The sequence below is a fragment of the Neovison vison genome, chromosome 3 (genome assembly GCF_020171115.1).
Source record: "Neovison vison isolate M4711 chromosome 3, ASM_NN_V1, whole genome shotgun sequence".
Classification (NCBI taxonomy): domain Eukaryota; kingdom Metazoa; phylum Chordata; class Mammalia; order Carnivora; family Mustelidae; genus Neogale; species Neogale vison.
Window position 1 is genome coordinate 55,468,213 of NC_058093.1, and position 20,677 is coordinate 55,488,889.

The following is a 20,677-nucleotide window of genomic DNA, read 5'->3' on the forward strand; positions in this document are numbered from 1 at the left end:
GAGCAAAGGCAACAGGCTCCTGCTGGTTACCTGTGTGCCTACAGGTGACACCTGCTGCTCGCGCTACATTGCCTAGCCCCTTTCCCACTGTCAGGTCTGGGGATGTCCCGATTTCCAAAACATCAGAAAGAAAGGTGGAAGAACCGCAGCCCAGTGGTGAAGGCGGGTTATGACGTCCAGCTACCTCCCAAAAGCAAAAGAGGGAATGACTGGAGTTGCCAAAAAAAGAAATCAGGAGAACCAGAAAGAGTATAGAGACACTGCCAACCTATCACCACCCCTCTGGCTGTCCCTATGTGTTGCCCAAAAAGAAATTAATGACAACTATCACGTGACTTGAAAATACCCACCAAATACAAGTAAAAACCAATAAAACTGAGGACCCCCCCCCACTCCAAAAAGGCATTCTGTACCCTCTTCCTAGAGGGCAATCAGCAATTTATAAACAAGCCATAAAAAGGTCACAAAGTTTGACCCAGGAACCCCAACGCCTGGGAATTTATTCTGAGTACTCAAAAGAAAGGTAAGATGCATGCAAAAGCTTTCTCGAGTAGTACTATTACATACAATTCAATGATCATTCAAAAGACCCTCGTTACACAATCTCTTAAAATATTTGTGATGTGTACAGATATATGGAAATGTCTGTGAGCTTAAAACGGAAAGAAGGAACACAAATTGTACACCCATTAAGACTGCATCTCTATATAAACATGTTCCTAGATGGGGAAAATATGAGAGGCCATAGAGAAATGGATACTGCTCTTGTTTAACAAAGCAATTATAAAGGTAGCTTTGGTAAATTTATCTCATTATTTTTAAAGGCAGTGGGAGAGTGAGAGGGCTTGGAGAACCGCCATAGGCAAGTGCGTTGTCCAAACGCCTACTCCCCTCGGATCGCTCAATGTCTCCAGTCAGGAGCAGACATGCTAACTCATTTCTCATGCCTTCCCGTCATCCCAAAAGGTCTACTTGCCACTAAAAGCTTTTGACTAGCCATTCATCATACTAACTAGCGACAGATTCCTTTGACGAGAATTCCAACAAGTTGAGGAGTTCTGACGCAAGGCACGGAGACCAGAAACAGAGCCACCCCGTCTCCTGTCATTTCAGGAGCAACAGGCAACATGAGACAGATTTTCCAAGTTCCATGCTGCTTCTAGAGCCACAGTTAACATTGCATTCAACCCACAAAGAAGAGAAAAAAGAATTACCGACACACTCCAACAGCGTGATCTGACGAGCCACTGTTCTTTGTACCAAGAAAGGGAGACCAGAGCCGCTTCCTGATGTGCATGAATGATCCAATAAATCCTGTGGTTCAAGACAAGGAGAAAAAGAAACTATTGAGAAACAGTTCCCAGCTTAAAGTACAAGCATGCATATCATTGTGACTCGCATGGAAACGCCAGTCCTAGACATGCGGCCCATGGGTGTGCATGGACCACTGGAGAAAGAACGGGTTTTCTTAGGAAAACCAGAAGCTAGCCCTTTTTATGATAGGTTTTCCTGAGGGGTAAGTAGTCTTTTCTTGCATCCAGAGTTTTAGAATAAAAACACATGTATTAAAAAAAAAAAAAAAAAAAAGCCTGAGTAGACAAGGTCAAAGATGCAAACTAGAAAGTCCAGGAAGCAGGTCCGAATACAAGGGGAAACAGCAGAAAGAGGAGCACAGAGAACAAAAAGGAAGGGAAGGGCCTTCAAGACCAAGGCCAGGGCATAACTAATCATGTTCTGCTCTGTTCATAGGCATCTGTGAAAGAATTCACTTTCGCCAACATGCCAACTAAGGAACTCTAACAAGGAACAAACAAATCAGGAATAAGGTACAAACAACTCTAATGTTGTTTCTACTGCAAAGACTCCATGGCCACGTGGGTCCTCTGGCTGGTACACTCAAGCAGAGAGGGGTCCCCTGGAAGGATTACCCTTTAGGTGGGTGAGGAACAAAAGCATCACAAAACTTAACCCTCAGTGTCATTTTTAGGTGTGAATTATCCACAGATCTGAGAGGGGAAAAAAACCCAGGACTTTCATTTAAAACATAAAACCGTGCCCAAATCTACTTCTAAAAAAATCAACATATTGTGAAAAAAATCTCCAATCAATTCATTCATAAGTTTTCCCTTTTGATTCTCAGTGCAAGCCAAGGAGTAGACGTCTCTTTGCATCAGGAATGGATTGTTTGGAACCCATGGTATTGTGCCCATGGTGATGGTGGTAAGGTTATAGCAGTGTTGAGCTTATATTCCCCAAAGTTCATTCTTTCCCAGACATCTTAGCTGGCCTGCTAAAGCAATACATTGATTTGTCTGAATTTCATCTTCTTTTACTTACTCCACCACTGTGAAGTACTGTTGATCAGCAAAATTACTAAAATCTGAACATCCAAAGGAAGATATTTAGAATCCTTAAAAACCACAAAATGGATAATCAACAAGAAATTGAACGTTAGATGAAGTAGTTTCACATCTCCCTAACCATCTCTTTTGCTGTACTTTCTTCCCTTTATTCATTCAATTTTTTTGAGAGAATAATTCTGAAAATTAAACAAATGTGGGTTTTTTTTTCATAATATAGAATCATGGTTTTAAATCTAGCTCATAGACTTAAGGCAAGGGGTTGCCATCAGCCGATGACTGACAAACATCGACTTCAACTCCTGAACCCAAGGCTTCTTTTTCAATGTAGGAGGCTGTTCAGTGAGATAGGCTTTGTTGAATAACATAAATGAGCGTATCACTTAAATAAGCAAGTATATGTACCAAAAATGACAACTTGTTTTAAACAGTGTTCTTTGCTATGATTGTTATCACAATATACTGTCCTCTAAGATGATTGAGTGGAGAAGACAATTTTGGTATACACTCCCATTCCTCCACCAAAGTCACAGAAGCTATTCAAACAGTGATTCACACTAGATAGTCCTATCATTAGCCATGGAGGTTAGCAGTTCTGTGGAAACGGAGTTCTGACTGATTGACTTTAGAACCTCAGGATTCAGCCTCATATCTTGCTCCTAACTCAATAAACTCATTGAATTTTCCTTAATATGGGAAAGAAACTTCTAAGTACATTTCAAACGAAAAGCTATATTTCTCGGGGTGCCTGGGTGGCTCAGTGGGTTAAAGCATCTGCCTTTGGCTCAGGTCATGATCTCAGGGTTTGGGGATCGAGCCCTGCATCGGGTTCTCTGCTCAGTGGGGAGCCTCCTTCCCTCTCTCTCTCTGCCTGCCTCTCTGCCTACTTGTGATCTCACTCTCTCTCTCTGTCAAATAAATAAAATCTTGGGCAGGGGGGAGCTATATTTCTCTACTTTGGGAAGCAGAGTGTCCTCATCTCCTCTCTTCCCCAGTTCTGCCATACCATGATCTAAATAGGTAGGTAAACGGAAAAAAACAAGGTTCCTTCCTGGTTTTTATACAAAAATGTATGCTTGACTGGTGGCCCAAGGATAGGGAAGGCAGGAGGATGGGCTATTTCTCAGCCTGTATCAGCCACCACCGAATGTTTTAACAACTCGCCAAGATTGGTCCAAGAACAGCACCTGAGCTACAGAGATCCATGAGGGTGAGTCTTCTCCAGTGGAGAGGAAGCTGGAGAGCAGGCTTGCCTGCAGACCTTCCACACACTCATAAGCTTGTCGTCTAGCAGAACAAGACTTAATAGGAGATGATCTTAGCTGATGCATGACCATGACATCAAATAACGCTGGATCCCATTAGAAAGTTATATACCTGGATGGCCCTCCATCAAATATGACAAGGAGAATCCTGACTGGGTATCAGCATGTCTTTAACACCTAACACTCCCTAATCTTCACCTTTTTCAGAGGAGGCATCAGACTCAGCCTAGGATCGTTTCAGAATGCTATTATCACTTCTTTCTTTTGCATATTATTGTGACCTATTTATAGCAAGTGGTTCCCTTTTCTCACTTAAAGTTTAAGTTTCTTCCACATTAACACTTGACAATTTTTAAAAGTTAAAAAAAAGGAAGACACTTTTTCATGTGATTTTACCACTGAACAATATGCAAAAGAATAACTTTAAAACATATGAATCCAATGGTGTCTGACCCTGAGCTGTCTTTGAGGGTAGCTGCTAGCCACGTATTGACTTTTAGCAAGTGAAATGTGGTTCGTCTGAGCTGATATATGCTGTGAGTTTAACATATTCACCATATTTTAAAAACTTAGCTCAAAAAAAAAAAATAAAAAGAATGTAAAACAGCACATTCATAATTCTTTCTGACTGATGATTATATGCTGAAATGGTAACTATATACATTAGGTCAAATATGCTGTTAAAATTAATATCACCTACAGTGGGGGTTTTTTAAACTTTTTTTTAAGTGGCCACCAGAAAATTTAAAATTACAGATGTGGCACACCTATTTCTATTGGACAGCACTGATTTAACCAAACGACTACCTCCACAAGGGGGCAGCACAGGAGCGTGCAAAGTTTAATAGCAGCTTTTTTGGATGTCAAATTTTAAAGTCTTAAATTACAGGGTGTTAAAATAATCTAGAAGGGAAAGTGATTTTAATATTAAGCAAAGGTGCTTTTTTTGAAAGCACTTTTATTGCTAAAAATAGAGTAACTGAGTTACTCCAAGCACCACCCCACCCCTCTACCCCCCAATGATTATAGGCAACCATTCTCCTCACCTTTCCCTTACTCCCAAAAGAAAAACAACTACCAAGAATCTACTAAAAAAAATCCCCTCCCTTACTGAACATAAATGTCTGTCTAAAAAATGTTCTCACATATGGGAGACTAAACACAGGCCAACACAGGCTTGCCTAGGACACAAGTGACCAGTGGTACATGTGCACACCGTCCAGCCCCCGCTACTAGTTAGCATTTCACGATGGAAAGAAGAAAGCATGTTTCACCATCTTTGTTATGCTTGGGATTCCCTGGGGTCTCAAACTCACTGCTAAAGTGCTGTCTCCAACATTGGTGGTGATGAGCCCTTCGATGGTGCCGTACTCCACATCTCTGGGATTGAGGCGTTCTTGGTTGCGCCTTTTAAATTTTCGGAGAGCGACTCCCAGGAGGCAAGCTAGAAGGCATACTGCAAATACTACGGACAGAATAATGAGGCCGACCTCCAAATGGAAATTCTGTGTTCCAGGAAAGGATTTCCCTGGAGATGGGGGAGAAAAGGAATGCAATTGGCTGTAAGGATCACGGTTTACTTAATATTTAGCATAACTGATACCTAACAAGTAGCTCCTGAGCCTGACCACCCGGTCTCCTAAGTCACGAACTGTTAAAAACTAAAATATTTCCTAATACCCAGCCAACGGCCTGGTCATTTGAACCATTATTCATTCAGGCACAACCAGAGTTTGAAAAACTCTACCGAGAACCAACCACATTAGTGCATGTAGGTGGAAGTACGTTTATGATACAAAGTACTTCACAAGTCCCTGGTACTACTCTTCTTAACACAAATTCAATCATATGAATGTTTTATCCTGAGCCCTTACAGACAGAGATGATGCTATGATACTCCTATGAGAAAGTGCTGAGTTAAAAACAAATTACCCAATCTGTGGTCTCTCTCCTCAGTGTATCTTGGATGTCTACCACTGAATTCTCATTGATCTTTCCACATCACGATTTCTGCCTGGGAACCGATTCATTCATCTGTTCTTTTACTCACTTATTCAATATTCACTTGCTCAAAACATTCATTCACTGATTCACTCGCTCGCCTAATCACTCATTCACCCCCTTGCTCGGCATTAGCACGTTACCCATTCAAACAGCCGTGCATTCGTTCCAACACTCACATACCACTCGGGCAAATACACACAAAGACTTTCTACTTGCCTAGGGAGTTAAACAAAAAAATCTCTTGGTTGGATAGTGATGGTCCATAATTAAAAGGTCCCCAACCAATAACCATCTCTGAATGTCAGACCCCTTAAGACACGGTGTCACCAAAAGCCCCATTCTTCCCCACACAGGCCTTTTCCACGTCTCTGCCGCCTTCCGCAATCCACAATCCTTCCACAAGCCTGACAGCCTTTATACATTTCTTTTAACTTTCCGAATCCAAATTAATCAACGACTTGGCACATAATACCCCATGGTACATGTCATTTGTACGATAAAGTGTAAAACTAATTATATACAACATTAAATTATAAATATGGTGCCTCCCTAATTGAATTAGAAATTCCTTAAGTCAAGAAAATAAATTTTCTCTTACAACTCCAAGTCTTGCAGAGTGTTCTACTGATTAGGAACTTTCCGTACTGTAGGTACAACTCCTGCGTCAGTGCAGATAATTCTTCACGGCCATCCACTCCATTAATTACAATTTAATTCACAAAGGTTAAGAGTAAAGTTCATCCCATCAAGTACCCTTTTAGTTTTAGCCATTTAAATACTTAATCTCTCTTTTTAAAATCTTCTTGTATTATTCAACCCCATTTGCATATCAGAATTAACATTTTCTATATGCCTTCCGGTCATCACCATAACTGAAATACCGCACAGCATAACCTCCTACGGGTTTGTTTGTTTGTTTTTTTTCTGTCTCTCCCCCTGCTAGCTGACATTTCTGCCATGATGTGATCCTAGGAGCCTCTCCCAGTCCACTTTTTTGGTTTGGTTCTTTTCTGAGTGCAAAATTAAATACTTTTAAATTTAAGCCAATTAAAAATGTACAATAGGTTAAGAGAATCAACCGGCTTGGATGAGTCTACAAAGACTAAGGAACATTAATATTTGCAGGGACTTCGAGATAGCAAATTGGGGCTCATTTTATGGGGTAACCGCTCCAGAGCGAGACTGAATTCTCCTGGATATGGAATCCATATGAATACAACATAAAGAAGATGCCACATAAACTACAAGGTTCATGTGAAATCTGACCCAGCTTCAAGACTCAGTGACGGTTCACTGGGAAATCAGATATGGGAGCAAAGGTTAGTGAGGCTTTGTCTCTTTCCTCATAAAGAAGGAAACCTATTCCACTCAGCCACCAGAGTCTTATGTTCCATTTTCCTTCCTACACGCTTAACATAGAGATAAATATTTACCAAGCCGAACCGTTTCTGAAATAATGACATCATGGCTCCTGAACAGAGAAAGGAGCCGTTTGCCTGCATACAACGACCAAGAGAGATCTAGTCAGCCAAACCATCCCCAAGATGGCCATTACCTTGCTCCCTTACCCAAAGATATCTATACTCCCTTTAGATTCCAAAAGGCCATACCTTTCCCTTCCTCACCTAGAGCTACCTTTCTTCTCACTCCTGGCCTCTAGTTTAAAGAGTAGGAGGAAAGCCTTGTGGCTACTTCCATCTTTAACCCACATAGAATCAGAACAACACCAACGGAAACCCTTGATCTAGAAATAGAAAAGTCCATGGGAACCTTTAGTGGGCAGCTGGGCCGTGATGTTCCTGTTACACCAGTCCCCTTGGCAGCACTCCACAGCTTGGCCGGGCGATGGCGGGGTCTTACAGGTCATCTTCCCCTGCTCGTAGACTTGGAAGCAGCCTTTCTGGTAGACATGGAAGCCGTCATTTATGCTCAGTGAGGAAAAGCACTGCTGGCCTTCACAATGGTCCTCACTCCCGCAGGAGAGGCCTTCACACACACACATGTAAAGTTTGGGATTCACCTTGGGCTTCTCATCTGCAAAGGAGCAAGAACAAGGAAAAGAAAATCACTACACAGGTTTTATTCCCATTAGGCGAACAAGACCATTTCTCCAAGACCATTACAACACATTTACCAACAGAAAGTCGGGCCAAGCATCATCGTTGGCCGTTATGTCCACATTCTGTTATCTTTTACCTCTCATTTGACCAACCACCAAATAATAATCACCTCTCAATATGAGTACATTTATCTGAGCTGTGTACTCTCTTAGATCATATCGGGCCGAAGAATGGTTATCATGTACCTGCAGACTTCTGACAATGAACTTCCCCCACTGTGGCTTTCACGTTACCTTTGGCCTGATGGGCTCTCACATCCCAATTCTCTCGCATCAAAATAAAATGTTCTGGGGCACCTGGGTAGCTCAGTCAGTTAAGCATCTGCCTTGGACTCAGGTCATGACCCCAGGGTCCTGGGATTGAACTCCATATGGGGCTCCCTGCTCAGTCAGGAGCCTGCTTCTCCCTCTGCCTGTTGCTCCCCCTGCTTGTGCTCTCTCTGACAGATACATAAGTAAATAAATATTTTTTAAAAATAAAAAAATAATAATAAAATATTCTTCCAGAACATAATGCTTATCACCTTTATTTTTTGTTTTTTTTTTTTTGTTTTTTTTAAAAAGCCTCCTAAATATATGGCAATTGTTAATATCAGTTCCTGGTAACTCTGTACTAATCTATCAACCAGTAATAGAAGGAATGCTGGTGTTCCCGCCGTTATCTGTAATTTACCAGTATAATCGAGAGTTTCCAAGGATGCAGCCTCTAATTACAAATATCTCTTACCAATATTTGCAGCCAGATGCCTAGACTAATTTTTCAATACTAGTAACACTGAAGTTTTCATGTTCATTACAATGGAAATTCATAGCTGCTTCCACATTTTGGACTGGCAGAAAAAAACTGGCACTGATTATTGAAGATAAGGGTGCAAGGAGTCAGAGAACACAGAACAATGTTTTAACAGTAAGGAAACGGGCAGGACCACAGGAGCAGTCCACACCTGGTAGGTCCAAGGTGTGGTGGAAAGAGGCAACAATGTATCATCCATGAGTGAAGCACATCTGATCAGACCCCCTAATTATCTTCTTCAGGAAACACTCATTTGCAGTCTAATTCTTCAGACCATTCTTTCTTTTCCCTTGCCTGGTCAGTTCAGACTTGCTGGTCCCAACAGTTTACACTAGTCAGGAAGGAAAGTGCAGACAGGATGTAAACAGCCAAGTCCTAGAGGTTCTGAAGCAGCATTCATATAAAGAAATGCAGCTTGCAGAAGCTCGCTTCGAAGGCCTCTGGCACAGATTGACTGCCTTCTAATTCTTGAACCCCCTGCAGCAGGTCTGTGAGATAACTGCTTCTTTCTTAAAATAACAGGTCGGGTGGCTGTGCTTTCAAGAGGAGACCTTAAGGTAAGGTCTTTGAAAATGTCAAGTTCATTTACCCAGATTTGTGTGGGTGTGTGTAGAGACGTGGGTTATCTCAAAAAGAGAAAAGTGTTCTTAATCTTTCTTCTTCCCTCTTCAAAGAAGTGAAAAATAGTTCACTACCCACTGTAATGTGGGTGCCTCATCCCACAGAGTAAGTGCATACAGACACACAGACACAAGCCTTCTATTTATAATTGACTTGCTCGTTCTTTTGAAAACCACAAGGGGCTCATCCAAGAGCAAAGACATGCCTGAAAGCAGGAAATCCAAAATAGCCGCTGACAGTGTGTGTATGTCACCAGTCTCACCCCCGAGAATCAAGAGCCTCAGACATTTTTAATGAGAAAAAATTTTAATGAGCCAAAAGATAGCCTTTATTTTCCCTGCCTAGAGAAATTCCAGTACCAATCTATTTCTATGAGGATGAAAAACATATATATCTGTTGACATAATCCAGCAAAAAGTTTACACTTGCCAAAAGTAAGTTGAAAGATAATATTTCTAGGGAGTCTAGACATGCTTGCCACTCTTGAATGGCACAGAGCTGGGCTGAGGGTTGCCAACTATGCTGCCCAACAGGTGATGATTCTTTGGAGGGAAATGGATAGGCAGGGTAAGGCGGGGGGGGGGGGGGGGGGGGGGCGGGGGGGGGGCGGGCGGAGTTAATGGTGTCATGCTGATTTGTTTGTGATCTACAGCAGGGAATTTTAAATACTGTATTTTAAAACCATGTAATAATGCATTCGTGAACGTTTGAAACACGAACACATATTTTAAAATCCTAAATATTCAAACACTGAAGAGGTTGTGTCTGTTGACACTGGGATGGGACTGAGGACTCCGCGTTAGGACAAAGGAGTGAAAGGGAAATAATGTAAGAGAGTAGCTGTTCACGGGTTCATAATGGACTGAGGAGCAGGGGTTACTCAATTTGCTACACCTGGGATCCAGGAGGAGCAACCACGAACAGGTAATGCTAGACAACAGAGGCCTCACTCACCATCCATCCTATGGAAATGGATGGTCAGGTACAAAACAATTAATGACATCTTGTGGTTTTAATAAAAAATGACAAATTTTTAAAAAATAGATAAAAATAATAATTCCTCTCTCAAGCTCTCGGACTGAACTCTTGCTTTTAAAACCAGAGCCCTTGGGATACCCGGCTGGCTCAGTTGGTGGACCATGTGACTCTTGATCTCAGGGTAGAGAGTTCAGGCCCCTAAGCCCACCTAAGCTGGGGGCAGCACCTACTTAAAAAATAAAATATAACTAAAATTAGAACCCAAACTGAATTCTAGCTCCAAAGACCTAAGATGTGGACTGCCCTTCCAAGGTCCCTATCTTTTGACAGGATGTGGGATGGTCTGACAGATGTCTGGATTGTAACCTAAAGAATTTTGCCAGAATTGAGGAGCCTCAGGTAAATCTTCAGTGAATTCGACTCACTAAACCCAACTATGCAGTGAACACAGGCATTCACGGGTTATCAACTGTAATCAGATCTTATCCTGTAGGGATCATAAACTAAGTCAAAGGGATTCATTCATTGATTACACACTCTCCTTGAATCTTTATATCCCTCCACTAGCTGTACACAAGTGGCCTGGGGTTAACTGCCTTTAAATAGGTCATTCTTCTTAGGGTGTCAAAAACTAGAGTTTTCATTGCCTCACCTCCACAATCCAGAAAGAGAAAAAAGGGGAAGAAAGATGGTCGTTAATGATACGTGATAATTAACTTAATCTCTGCTAGAAAGAACCATGAGCTCAGTCCGGGGGTGAGCTAATGGGAAAAGGACAAAGCTTTCACCAGCTTCACTTCCAATTGTGCCTCTCACCAACATTTAATCTTCTCAATGTGTATATTTCCATATAACTAATTAGCAGAGCCCTTCCTGAATCTATTTTTTATATACCACCCAGGATAAATGAAGACCCTGAATTCATAAGTCTATAAGAATGACCACATGTTCCGCCCACATGCCTGCACGCACACACACATTAGTTAAATGCTACTTTGGCAGTTTCATCCAACAGAGTGGATTAGTCGAAGAGATGCCAAAAAGATTCCTGAGCTAGGATTACTGATTCAACAAAGAAGGTTAAAAGCAAGGTAGTAGCATTTTCATATCTTAATATCCACAATTCTAATTACACAGCAGGCCCCACAATGCCCATGAGTCACTGTTTTAGTCTCGTCAAAATTTAGGAATAACCGTAACATGTGTGGGCCTGTGATACTTCATTTGCAGTGGTTTGGGGGTGGGGGGAGGCACCTAGGATGCGAGAGTGATCACAAAATCCCTTGCAGGGCCACAGGTAATAGTCTGTGGGCCTCTAATCTCTCAGAAAGTGATTAGGAGTACAGTACACATCGAGGCACAGCAAGGCATGGACCTTCTCTGACTGGTTTTCAACAGGACAGACAGGAAGCGCCACATCTAATATGAAGTATTTTACACTTGCCTGTGCAAATAACTAGGAAGTGCCCTGGCAGAAGGCAGCCAGTCTACTCCACCTAATTGACATTCATTTAAATAATTCAGTAATTTAAATGTCAAGCCAGAGGTATTCCCTGTCTGCGAAGTTCCCCCACATTGTTTGTTCTAAAAGGCTCCTCCCAGCATTACTCAGTGTTATGGCTGGCACTGTGTGCCCTTTGTATCACCAGAACCAGGTCCCTCTGAACACACGTGCAGCCCAGCCCTGACTGGGGGCCGCAGCCGGTCATGGGAGGGTTGGGGGCCAGCTCCACAACTAGGGGCCCAGGCTCAGAATCCCAAATCTTTTCAAAGGTCTTTCTTGCTCTGGGGCACCTGGGTGACTCAGTGGGTTAGGGCCTCTGCCTTTGGCTTGGGTCATGGTCCCAGGGTCCTGGGATCGAGCCCCACATCGGGCTCTCTGCTCAGCGGGGAGCCTGCTTCCTCCTCCCTCTCAGCCTGCCTCTCTGCCTACTTGTGATCTCTGTCTGTCAAATAAATAAATAAATCTTTAAAAAAAAAGAATCTTTCTTGCTCTGGGAGACACTCAGTTCATCCTCTGGACACAGCTACTCTTGTAGCCTAACCGTAGACTATCACAGGAAGAGGCTGAGCAAAGAGCACTGTGGACTTTTTAAGACTGTTCACAGTTTGGCATAATCTTGTACCTCAGAGTAAAAGTATTCACATTTACATTTTATTTGTTTTTTTAAGATTTTATTTATTTTTTTTGACAGAGACAGCACACAAGCAGGGCGAGTGGGAAAAGCTGACTCCTTGCTCAGCAGGGAGCCTGATGCGGGACTCGATCCCAGGATCCCAGGATCACGACCTGAGCCAAAGGCAGACAGACACTTGACTAACTGAGCCACCCAGGCGCCCCTCGCGTTTATGTTTTAAGTGGGACTTGACCAATCGAAGCACAACACTACGGGCTTATCCTCAGCGTTCTCAGTCATGCACTCCCTAATACTTAAAGCATTTAAACTGATTATCATTCTAAATGATGCACAAAACCTCATTTTTCCCACTCAAGTCTGACATAAAAGACAAATAAGAAAAGGCTACAAGTAGACCAGCTTGTAGCTATGACCCCAGAGGTCAGCAAAAGAAACAGACTGAATTTCTCAGAGACACACCTCAAAGTAGCACAAATAACAATGTGGTGATTAGACTCTTATAAAAGTCACGCAGCTCAGAATTTTATAGGCTAAAAAAAGGAACCCCAAACATCCTGGATTCCTTCCAACAGCATAAATGATTCATTCATTTGAAATGACAGCTTATATTAAGCTTATAGATATGGGAGTCCTTCCACGGCCTCCTAATCCAAGAGTGCAGCTTGGCACTTCTCCAGAATCGGAAAGCATTTGAGATCTCTGGCATTAAACAAAGGCTCAGTGACGGATTTGGCAATGCCAGGTATCACTGCCAGAAGCCTGCTCCTAAGACAGAAACACAAAGGTCAGTCTGGAATGCCTCGTGAAGGGCATCTGATGGTCTGGCAAGAAGGTGAGCTATATGCTCGGGAATACAGTGCATCATGACCCTAAGTGCTCGCATTATAAAAAAACCCCCACTTACGGAACCCAAACCACTTTTTTTTTTTTTTTCCCTGATCAGAGAAACCAATACTTGACCAAGTTGTAAAGCCAAGAAGAAAACATATTCCAGGAGTTAAGAAAGATCAAACAGGATCACCTACAAATTAGAGTAACAACAAAAAATGATTTCAGGATTCCCAAGATTTTGAACTGACGATGGCTACAAATGTGTCCTTGCTCCAGCATTTTGGAACTGAACAAAGGGCATCCCCATTCAGATGTAGTCCTCTCTGCCTGCCATGGTTGTTGAAATAGAGACGGGGTGGTTCGTGGGGCCATAAGCCCTGGTAGAGCTTATCACCACCTCTTTAGGCTCCTCTCCATTTCTGGAAGGCCTCTCTTGCTCGAGAACTTCAGGTCCTTTAGATATGGAATTCCCCCCACAGGTAAGACTTCACTCCCTCCCTGACAACACCCCATTTTCCTAGTTAGCATCTGCCTTCCCTCTGGGGAAACCCTTGTGCATACCCTCGGATTTAGAGTAGGAACCACCCACATACACGCCCATGCATGTGTCTGTTTGGCTCGAAAGGTGCAAGTCTTTCCTCTAGACTAGAAACCCCGTGAGGGTAGGAACTGAGCCTACTCTGCTCACTGTTTTATACCCCCACCTGCCTCAGTAATTGAAAGGAGTACACGCCTGATGAGTATTTGCTTCACAATGAATTTTCTCCTCACAGACAGGATTTAGAGGGGGGAAGAGACATGATGCTGGTTTTCAGAGCAGACTGAGCCTATAAAGTCTTTAAATGTCAGCAGAGATCTTGAGGCAAGTCTTAGTCACTGAGCCAGCATGTCTGTGCAAACCACTTCTCAGAGGAGCTCGCCGGCGCATCACATCTGTTCACCTACTCCGGCTTACAAATGTAGAAAATGAATACTTGTGGTGCGGTCCGGTAGGTGTTCTGTTTGCCTGTCTGTCCGTTCAGAGAAGGAGGTAAAACACAAGTGTCCCTAAAACAAGGAATTATTTAGTACATTAATAGAACAGCAGGGCTCTTAATGATGATCCTTCCCTGGAGGGCTGATGTGAGGACTTTGGGCTACTACGACGTGAAGGTGACCAGAACAATCGACGTATCCTAAGCGCCCTGACTCCAGCCACATGAAGGGCGTCACGCAGGACTTGCCTGCTCGGCAGTGAGGAAGATGCCCCCTGGTATTTGCTGCCATTTTTCTCCTCTCGGTGAAAGTAATGGCGTTTTCAGCAGGGAGTAGGGAAGAGTGAATTACATCATTTTCCCCTTCTTGCTCTGCTGAAGGTGATAAGGATTCCCAAGTCATCCTGCATTTGAACCGCTGAAGCCGAGAGTTGGGGGGGGGGTGTGCCATCTGTTTATTTTGTGTCTGGGCTGACTCCTTGTCTCTGAAATAATCCCTATAAAATAAGCCTTATTGCAGCAGCCACACTTTCGATTTCAAAGCCAAAAACTTGGTCTGTGTTTAAGTGACTAACAAGTTAAAGAACATCATGGGGTACTGACCTAAGACAATATTGGTCTGTATTTTCCGTCCTTTTTATGATTCCCAGAATGTAACAAAGACACAGCTTTCCGACGTGCACCATGTTGATGAAACAACTCTTTAACAGGGGAAAATATGACCCCTTTTGCATCGTGTCTTCAAACTCCTTGACTCTCCGCTTCAGAGAAATAAATGATTACAAGGCCTAATGGAAACTACCTACTAAGGAATTCCTTTAATGACCAGAAAATATCCCCACCATATATATTGACAATGCCCCGGTCTGAGGGAAGCTCTACGTAACAGAAAGAGTAAGAGAGAGGACCACAGCTTGAGGGTGAAGAGAAAAGGACCTGGTGAATGATAACAAACATTTCAGGGAAGCCATTCCTGGTTTAGGTCTGAAGAGAACCGGCGATGCTGTCCCGCCCATCCAGTGTTGAGGCTAGAAGCTCTGTTCACAGTGTGGGAAGAGGTGTGCCTAACTCCTGTGGGTTGTCTCTCAACGCTCCAGAGGCTAACAAGGCAGTGCATGGCTTGCTCCCGTGAGGGTTTCTTAGCCAGGCTCTGTATGGAAAATTCTGGTGTTAGGAAACTCCAACCAGGGGTTCTACATGGGATAGGACCGTGGAGAAAGAACTACAGGGTGGTTTCAGAGCAAGGCTCCCCCCTCTATCTGCCCTTCTATACCCTACCAGTAATGGGGCCTTCAAGGTTGCCCATCTTGGCTCTATTTACCAGCAGCAAAACACCACCACACCCCATAGCCTTTCTGAAAGCTTTCCAACCATAGAGATAAATCCTTCAGAAGACAGGCAGGGCTACAATTTGTTGGACAACAGTCTTAGAATGTCAGCCTCTAGGCATTTGGCATCTTTGGCATTAAAAAAAAAATTTTTTTTTAATGTCCAGAATTAGTTAAATTCCTGCTCTCTAGCTCCCTACTCTACCCCACTCCAGAAAAAAAGCACAGAGGGAACAAGGTGCTTTCTAGACTATTTGCTCCCAGCCTGGATGAAGCCCACGAGATTAAGATATCTAAGAGTAAAAAACTAGGGCAATGATCAAGCCTCAGATACTGCTACTTCCCTATCCCCTAATTTCCCAGTTCATGTCCTAAGGCCCTACCAGGCCCAGAACACCAGGCAAGGTTAATTGTGAGAAGAATCCCATGCCTTTGATACCATGAATACATGCCTTGAGCATCTGTATTCCAGCCTTTAACTGGACCTTTGCTCTGTAAATCTTCTTTCCCCTATCAGTCTAATTAATACGGTCCACAAGAATTCACTAATTCCCAAATTCAACACTTAAGAAGATTGGCTTATTAGTCATAGACTTAAGGGTCTTACAGTCACCATGACACAGTTGAGTCTGGGTCATTTTGAGCTTATTCTCTTTTAACCTCTGAGCCCACAGAAAGGCTCCGGGTGCCTACACTCAAGGTAGAAACCAAAAGCATTTTTTGAGAGTGCTGTGAACCAGAACTGGCTTTTCAAACATTCGTTCCCTCTCCCACCCCACCCCAGTCTCTGTGGCACAGCACACCCTTCCCAGCTTCCACAATCATCTTGGACCTTGGCAGAAGAAAGGCAGCTAAATCTGAGATGTGTCACGAGGCCACTGGCTGGGGAACGAGAATATCTAAACACCAACGAAGGCAAAAGCAACAGGCCAGAGTTTCCACAGACTCCCACTGGGTCCTGCAGCTGCAGAGCCCTGACAGCCTAAAGATAACCCAAGTATCTACGAAGGGTCACTTTTAAATAGTAGCTTTAATACCACCAGTCATTTCAGGAAGCATTTCCTTCCAGAGCCCACTTCCATCCACATTGGCATGCTAACTGTGCCCAACAATGGCAAGTTGCTGAAGAGATGAAAACCCAGAAGGCAGTGGAAAGAGCCCCAAAGGGGAACAGACAGTCCCCTCACCTGCTGGGATTCTATTCTATGCCCATATCTGGACTGCTGAGAAAGAAGAAGCTGGCAATGGGACCCCCCATAGAAGTGATCTACTGACAATCATGGGGGATTCAAGAACAGGTTAAAAAAAAAAAAATCAAACAAAATAGTTTAAACCAATGCCTCCCTGTCCTAAACTGAGGCAGTAGAAACCATGGATGGCTACCTTCCAGGAGTTTTTCAGGGAAGCTGCTACTTCCAAGAGAAAGCGTATACCCTCAGTCTACTGGACCACCATCCGGCCGAGCAGAAAGAACTGTATGGAGTCTTCAGCACATACTGTTGTGTACGCAGCCACTGTGACCACCTGCTAACTCCACAAGTGCCAAAGGGACCTGCTCTGAAGAGGCTGCTGTCTTTTGATTGTCTATTTAAGCCAGGCCCAAAGGCTCCCAAGATCTTCCCAAGAACCAATAAAATCCAGCAGCCCCTCACCTATGCAGCAAGCTGAGTCCCCACTGTCCTCGATGGCAGTCGGCCAGGGCCTGGTGTACAAGGGACAGGTGCTCAGTGGGCTATTTTCAGTGGCTATCAGCTCCATCGGGAGCCGCACATGCTCAGTAGGCAGGCAAGTCTGGGTTGCATTTCAAACTCCAGGCAGCCAAGAGACCTACACCTTTCACGGCTGCCAGGGCCACCAGCTGCCCCATGCTCCTCCCAAGACGGGAGCAATGACAACAGTATAACCTGGCCAGCCGGCATGCCAGAGAGCAGGCTGCACCTCGCATGTCACTGCCTGGGTTATTCTGAGCCGGGTTATTGACACTCCATGGCAACACAGGAACAAAGGGCCGGCGAGAGGGATTTAAATGTCCTGCAAAAGTGGCTAGAAAAGTCAGCCGCTCAGGCTTCTGTTTTCACAATAAAAGTAGTGAGGGCATTATTATTAGCTTATTGTGTGTCGCTCCTGCGACTGTTATTTGCAAATAAGAATAACAAAGTTCTCCTCTTTGAACTAAGGTTCTGTTTTTGTTTCGCTCGCCACCATGACGTTGTTATAGTTGGGATACCTCCCAAAATACAGCATGCGGGCCTGCCCCCGACAGCATCACCGCAGGACTGGTTTTCCTCAACCATTTACCTCTCACGCCACCATACCCTGTGCACACCCTCCCCCCCCCCCCATAATCTTTCAACAGCCCTCACTGTCCTCCGGATAGGAGACAACCCGCTCATGACCCCACGCCCTGCCAGGCCAGCAGGATCTGTGCTCCCAAGCCGGATCCCATCTCAGGACTGCCCTGGCCATTTTGGACTGGCCGTCCATTCCTCCCCACTGCAGTTCTCGGGGTGAGGCCCCTCCCGGGCAAGAAGTCCTTCTCCATCCTCCCTTTACTGCTCTAGGGCCTGTGGAGCCCACCAAAGTTTGGCTCCCAGGACTGCTGTCTCCAACCCCAGCCCTGTGAGATACAGAGGCCCTTCCTGTGGCTATCCCCGGTGCTGGGCTGTAACCTTTGCCTTCCGCAACTAGACTGCGACTCCTTGCCAGCAGCAACCACTTCTGCTTACGCTGACATCATCTGTGCCTACCGGTGTACTCACGCTGACTTATCAAAGATTGTACGATTGTGCTGTAACTGATTCTCTTTTCCCAAACTCAGAATAAATTCTTTGAAAGACATGCTCTTAAGATCTCCCCAGCCCAGACCAGTCCCTCTTATAGTATCTTTTTTATATTATAATAACCATTATTATAGCCAACTTGATTTATTCATTCATTTGTCAAATATTCATTGAGCACCAACTACATGCCAGGTGCTGTTTGTGGTACACACTGGGGATAAAATGAACACCGCCAAGTCCAGACAGGCCTCCTCCACTCCAGGCCTCGCTTTGCGATTTTCCCCACAAACTCACAACCATCCTATTGCTGTCTCCTTGGTGCAGCTGCAGGAATGGCCCCTGACAGATGAGGTAACACCTGCGCAAGGACACTTGGGAAAGAGGACGAAGACGGCTCATGGCAGCGTTTGCCTTTGTCTCTCTCCTGAGAAAAGCCAGATTCCGATGCATGGCCCAGAGGTTCCATTCAGAAGACACTCTTCAACTAGCAACATCATTTACCTACCAAAACTCTCCCCGACACTCTGCAAAACGGGCACGGTGAAGCCTACAAAGTAGGACACGGTGCTAAAGAAAAGTCATGACCATGTGACTCCACCTGGCAATGGGCAGGATGACACATACAGCACAGAAGTCTGACTCCCCATGGGACTGTGGGTACCTTTGCGCCGCACCCCCCCCCACGCTCCATTATTCTTTACAACTTTCCTGAATGGATCCATCCAAACTGGCTTGGTGTGGGTACCGGCATTGAGAAGAGGAAATAAACGTAGCAAAATAAACAAAACAAAAAAAGAGGCCACTCCCATTCCAAATCACCATTCAGTTACAGGCAGGGGTGGGGATTTCGTCTGTTTTGTTCTATCTCAGGTGATTTTCACTACCTCCTTCCCAAGAGAGATTTCCTTCTTCCTCCTATTCCTTCTCTCCTTCCCACATCCTCCAGTGTCATATCCTCAGAATGTGCCGGCTCTGCTCTAACCCATAACAAGGAATTAGATGCCACACTTCCCCGTGGATCTAGGAAAACACCCGGTCTGCAGAGCTCAGATTCAGCTGATTAGGAGCAGGCAGCAGCTGTCCCGGTGCTGGGACCGAGGCTGAAGAGACACAAATGTAAACTTCCCTCTTCCTGTCAAACCACTGGCTGGGAGAGTGAGGATGGTCAGGCTTCGTGGACTTGTGAAAAAATACAAGGCCCCGGACCCGCTCTGCTACAGAACACACACAGCACTTGTCAGAACGTTCACCTGAGGGCAGCAGGGATTTCCGGGCAGTGAGTTCTTGGAAGCACACTGGAGTCACCTTTTTTAAACCTTGGGTCAAGACCCATTCCTGGATAGGGAAATCGATTGAGTGGTTCAGGTTAAGGTCTCTTTCTTTCTTTTCAAATAAAACAGAGCCGAAGAGAATGGAAAAAAAAGAAAAAAAGAGAAAGAAGAAATGAAAGTACATTAAACAGAGTAAGAGTAACTGCTGTTTTTTTCATGAATTTTTTTGTTTCAGATGCATGTGGGTCCTAACCTAAAATGTTTCTAAATGTAGATGCATTGGGTCCAACTGTAAAATGTTTCTTACTGTGAGTCACAGTGAAGTTTGAAAGTCACTCCGCCCTGGGCCTTACAGGATCTTGGAATTGACATGAGTTCTGAGTAATTATGACTATCCTGTATAATCATTATCTGTGGAAGCTTGCCTGAGGTCATGCTGGGCTGCAGAAGGAAGTTCTGAGGCTGGTTAATAATGTTTGGGGAGTTACAAAGTAATTCTTTATTGTGTCTTGTTTTTCTCCGTCTTTATTTCTTTCCAAGAGCAAAAGTCATATGTACAGCACACCTACAAATTGGCTTCACTAGCTTTTCCACAAAGAGGTGATGGCATTTATCTTCTCATTCTTGAGACCTGTCTGCATAAAAGAGAAGCCTAGAAGCCACAGCACTACCCTCTCACTGTTGACCATAAGGAAATCATTTAACAAGCTTGGGTCTTAGATTTGTTTTCACATCTATTCAATATTTGACTTAGACTGAATTTTTAGTCTCCTCCGCACCCTACTGCTATTACCCTCCACTCATAATTGCCCTGAATGTGAATGTTTTTAAATGTCCACTGGAAAAAAAATTGGATGTGACTTTAGTTTAACTGCCCACAGCCGAAACATACATTTCCCAAGAAGTAAAAAGCTCAAAAGAAGCTTTGTCATAGTTCACCTTTCATCCACTAATACATCATCATTCGTTAGATGAGAAAATCCAACAACAAAGAAGCAGTATCTTAATAGTGTGTAGCTCAATCAGATATTTACAATTTAGGTCCTAGGAATGAGTGGCAAATAGCTCACTGTATCCCCTCCCTCTCCCCAAAATGTCTCTCTTTTGATGATGTATCTGTGAAAAAGATTTTATTCTCAACAAATATAATAAATTATAGTAATGAGAAATGAGAGCAGCAAATTTAATAGAAACATTTCTCGTACATTCATTCTC

At 43.9% G+C, this 20,677-nt stretch overlaps 1 protein-coding gene across 2 annotated transcripts in view; it reads right to left on the bottom strand.

Annotated features, from left to right (window-relative positions):
* ACVR1 (activin A receptor type 1) overlaps positions 1 to 20,677 on the bottom strand; it is a 126,158-nt gene that overhangs the window by 32,222 nt on the left and 73,259 nt on the right. For both annotated transcript variants that reach the window (XM_044242103.1, XM_044242102.1), the window contains exons 4-6: positions 7,400 to 7,663; positions 4,942 to 5,153; positions 1,215 to 1,314 (exon numbers count right to left, since the gene is read on the bottom strand). In XM_044242103.1, the coding sequence (XP_044098038.1) occupies positions 1,215 to 1,314; positions 4,942 to 5,153; positions 7,400 to 7,663 (576 nt within the window). The remainder of the gene's footprint in view (positions 1 to 1,214; positions 1,315 to 4,941; positions 5,154 to 7,399; positions 7,664 to 20,677) is intronic.